Below are 4,889 nucleotides of genomic sequence, written 5' to 3' on the forward strand. Positions count from 1 at the left end.
GATTATCGGTTTTGCGACATATTTGGCCGGGTTGCACGGCTATGGCAAAAGGGTCGGTTTAAACCGTACCGTGCCGCATCAACGAATCACAGTCAATCGCTTTAAATGACATTAACTCTCCGATGCGTCGATGGTCGTCGACGACGGGAGGGGTGTTCACCCGCGGATGATGCGAAGTGTTGTGCCCGGTACCGAGAGTTCTCGTACGCGTGAGGTAGGAAAGGGTTGCGTGAGCGGGCAAGCGGATGAATGGGAGATGAGCGACACAAAGCGAACGCGCCGAGCACATGGTGCATTTCCATCGCCGTGCAGTGATAGTTCGCGCAGCATACACACCGTACCAGCCCCGGTTCAGGCAGTCTGATGACGGCCGCTGGACGGTTCAGTAGCGAAGTGACTGTCGCACGAGTGAAACGAACCCCGGCGTACGGTGTGCGTTCTGCGCTGGAAGATAGTCCAAACGCCAAGCGCAAACAAAAAACAAGTGCTCCACCAGTGACCGCTGTTGATGAGGCCCAGTGTTTTGTGCAAAGTCTAATTCCCTTGAGCTAAAACGGAATATAAAGTGTACAAGAAAACCGAACCCCAGCAAAGCGGTGATCGTGACGGGTACAAAGGAAAAACAAACATGTCCTTCACAGTGCGAAACCACAACAACTACAACAACAACAGCGATGCGGTCAGGGTTAGCATCGGGATGTTGTTGGGGGTGCTAGTATTGCTTCAAACTGCAACCACGCGAGGGTTAGCCCAGCGAGCCTCAGGTAAACAGTGGAACTGCTCACCATCCCGCGGTATGCAAAAGGCGCGTCTTGTGACGCAGTTGGTGTTATCCGAAAATTGTCAATCAAATGTCTGTTTCCCCAAACCACCCCCCTCCCCCCCCCCCCCCCCCCTGCCGGGGGTGATGATGATCTTTCTCTCTCACACACACATTCACTTTCCGCTTACTGCAGGTGATCGTGAGTACAAGCCGGAAATGGACGATCTCTACATTACGGTGAACGCGCGCACCCGAACCCTCGAGCTGGCGTGGCGCAATTTCGACGATCTATCCAATTACATACTGCTGGCCGAACAGTACCCGGTGGAAGCGTTCGAACCGCGCTACTACTACTACACGAGTGACTCCGATACCAGCAGCACCACCCCTTCGGACGTAACCGGCAACGATAGTGGTGCGATGACGCTGATGATGGGTGATGATGCCGCGAGCATCGCCCTCAGCACGCCGGAAGTGACCGGTGGTGGGAGTGATGGAAACGGTGGCACTACTACCGAAAATAGCGTCTCCACGACAAGCACCTACAGCGAGATGGAGCTCGGGTGGGTGTATGACTTCCGGGACGAATCGGGCTACCGCAAGAAGGAAGTGCTATTTTCACTACAACCGATCTACACCAACGGCTGGACGAAGACCGGTAAGAATGGAAGGGGAGTTTACCACCGCTTCCGGATTTGGGGAGAAATATTGTGGACATAAATTTGGAATGCTTAATGTACGACGGTGTATGTCGCAAGCGCTTCCAGGTGGTGCATGTAAATTCCTGCAACATTGTTATTCGGTGTGCTGTAAGGGTTAGAACTCCTCCGACTCTCGCTCTGAGCAGTGGCTTAGAAACGGTTTCTAAGCGTGTTCGGTGTGATAAGCGACACTGGCGGTCGAGAAAGTGTGTGTGTGTGCAACACAAAGGGTGGCGAAGCGCCGAAGCGTGACACGTGCTGGGGGGGGGGGGGTAAAGCCACACAACACGTTTATCGTGACGTACTGACCATTATGCATTTGGCATAATTCTATGCGGCATCTGTGTGTATGACGGTTCGTCCATTCCGTTCCGACTTCTCCGGCCCTTTGTTGTGGTGCTGTTGGCATGTTGGAGTATGTGCGGTTAAGCACCGCAAATCATTTCCAGAGCGTTGCGTTAGAATTAAGTGTACACACTTCTGGATATCAGTTGCCGGGCAGAGTGCAACGCATAAGGTGACAGTGATTGCTAGTGGAATAGCATTTTAATAGCGTTTGTGCTCAGCGAGAAACAACAGCGAAAAAAACGTGCTAAACACAAACACTCTCCGACAGTGGCGCTGTTGCCATTTACTAAGCCTCTCGGTTTAGACGCTTTAATCGAATTCTCTCACAAATCCACTGCCGCTAGATCGCATTTGCAAAACAAAACCAAAAAAAAAATCGAGTACCGGCGTACACCGAAGTACTTTGGCAAATGAGGAAATTTAGATTATCGGTATTATCCTGAACGAAACATGGGGTCGACATGCGAATGGTCGTCGAAACTAACAACTCAAACCACCCATTTGCATCCATTCGAAACGCTTGAAAAGTGGCAAAACCAACAACCCAACCCCGGGCGAGCCGTCGAGTATCATGTCGTACGGGAGCCTTGGTACGATTGTCACGTACGCCGGAACACGGTGGCGGCAACAGTTGGGGTTGGGTTCGCAATCAAAAGGAGCACGATTGGAAATGGTCATTAGAACGGTGGTCGGTTTCAGGTTTGTTTCCATCCCGATGCGAGAGTCCTTCGGATCGACAAAATTGGCACACTGTTGGTGAAAATGGTGATGATATCGTCGCTGGTGCTACGATAGGAGCTACGCACCGTAGATGCACACGGTACGCAAAAAAAACCCCCCCATTGCTGAACGACATTTCAACGGGCTGGCATGATGCTTATCGCTTTTGAGGTTAGGGTGAAGGGTGAAGAAAAAGGGCGACAAAACGAGCTTATATGACTATATCGAGATAAAATTCCTGCTGAAGGTATTAGCTGTTCTGCTGAACCAGGTCTTTGTTGGCAAAGCACACAAAAAAAACACATAGGTGGTAGAGTCATCGGCATCGCCAGAACACGTGCACCTAATTTCACACTCATTAGCATAAATTACGTATTTTATGCGTGTCATTTTGGGAGGCGAAATCCCAAGAAATGCTATTCCATTACTAGATGCTGTTGCTTCTTGTAAACCATGTTGAGGATATTCGTTTACATTAATTTTTACATTTCTTAAAGGTATTCACCGCTTGGTAACATGATTGTTTAGGTTTTGCAAAATTTCCACTAAAGAACTCTTCTGTCGCTCTGCCAATGGATGAGTCATAAAGACACGTGACGTCCACATATAGACGGAGGTTAAAAACAACAAGAATACTCCTCTTAGATAACATTGAAAGGACGCACCACAATCGAAACAATTGTGTCATAAAATTATCTGACAAATCGCAAGTGAATCACCGTCTAAGCCGGCGCCGGTGCAGTAAACCTGTTTGGCCGCTGGTTCGAGAACGACCGCTAACACAATAATAACACACCCCGAGAGCCGACCGGTGTTACGCCCGCCTAGCATGACTCAAACCTTCGCTTACATACGCCTCATTTACTGCCACTCTAACCATCCTACCGGTGCAGTCACGGGAAGAAATGTTAATGAGACTGCAATTAGACCAACGCTGGTCCGCAGCCACCGCAACTCCCCCCGTGGCATCAAAATTCCCACGACCACCCGGGACCAATACACATGCGGGCATCCATCCCAACACCTTCAAACCACCGCTGTAACCGCTTTTCCATTCCACGCAGGTATCAAATTTAATTACGATCTCATGAACGGCGTCAACACAAACACCAGCTGCTACGGCTACTACGCGTACTTCGTGCGGCCGAATGGGACCGTCGTGTCGGCGCACTGCATGAAGCTGCACCCGCGATGGATGACGGACCTGCGGCCGCATCTCGGTGCGTTCCGCATGCGGGAACTGTTCATACCCGGTACGCACGATTCCGCCTCGTACAAGGCCGGTTTCGATCCGCAGTATCAGGAAACGATCATCACCAAGTACGCGCTGACGCAGGACGACGATGTGTACGGGCAGCTGCTGCAGGGCATCCGGTACATCGATCTGCGCGTCGGATACTACAAAAACAGCCCGTCACCGTTCTGGGCCAACCACGGCATCTCGCGGCTCCATCCGCTGATCGACATTCTCGGGCAGATCAAGCGTTACGCGCAGGAAACGCGCGAAATTATCGTGGTGGATGTGCAAGAGTTCCCGGTAGGATTTGGCAAGGAGTACAACATTCACACGAAGCTGATCAACTTCTTGCAGAGCGCGCTCGGGGACGTGATGGCCAATCCGAGCATCGGGTGGGATGGGACGCTCGGTGATGTGTGGGCCGGCGGGAGGACGGTCGTGCTGGCCTACGATCACGAGTTTGCCTTCCGGTCGTTCTCGCACGTGGTGTGGCGTTCGGTGCAGCAGCGCTGGGGCAATGTGCAGAAGGTGAACGATCTGAAGGACTACCTGTTCAAGGTGCACCATCCTCGTGGATTGTAAGTATGGTGACACTCACGTCAAAGCGGGAACTCATATCTTGTGCCTGTTTCAGCCGGGAATACTCGTACCGGCCGGTGGCCGATATGGCCGAGCTAACGCCCGACCCGTGGGGTGTCATTACCGACCGGTACGGTGGTCTGCGCAAGATGGCCGACTCGGTGAACCGATTCGTGACCAAGTGGTACTTTGAAGATCTCGGCCCAACCGCCAACGTGGTCGCAGTCGACTTTGTGCGCGGTACCAGCATCGTCGAGGCGGCAATCTACTGGAATCTGAAGCGTGTTCCAAATGGTTCAATAAAATACCACTACTAGTACTAAAACATCAGGAGCAACAGGAGCAATTACGTTACGCACCGCCAGTTGGACATCCAGAAAACTCATTAGATGTTGGACCGTTCGTACGGTGGCCACCCGTCAACTCCCGTCGAACATCGCGAATCATCGCTAATTAATCACTAATTGAGAGGCTTAAAATAGCACCGGGAAAATCGATCGAACTGGAGCAGTCGGTGAGTCGGCCCGGAAGGGTAATTCTG

The 4,889-nt window shown here is 51.7% G+C and overlaps 1 protein-coding gene across 1 annotated transcript; it reads left to right on the plus strand.

Moving 5' to 3' along the window:
• Nucleotides 1-628: 628 nt before the first annotated feature.
• Nucleotides 629-4,665, plus strand: LOC128713307 (PI-PLC X domain-containing protein 1). Its single transcript, XM_053808167.1, has 4 exons — nt 629-764; nt 957-1,421; nt 3,597-4,347; nt 4,404-4,665. Exons 1-4 carry the CDS (start codon nt 629-631, stop codon nt 4,663-4,665), a joined length of 1,614 nt encoding a protein of 537 aa, XP_053664142.1.
• Nucleotides 4,666-4,889: the final 224 nt, after the last annotated feature.

The sequence above is a fragment of the Anopheles marshallii genome, chromosome 3, assembly GCF_943734725.1.
Source record: "Anopheles marshallii chromosome 3, idAnoMarsDA_429_01, whole genome shotgun sequence".
NCBI lineage: Eukaryota > Metazoa > Arthropoda > Insecta > Diptera > Culicidae > Anopheles > Anopheles marshallii.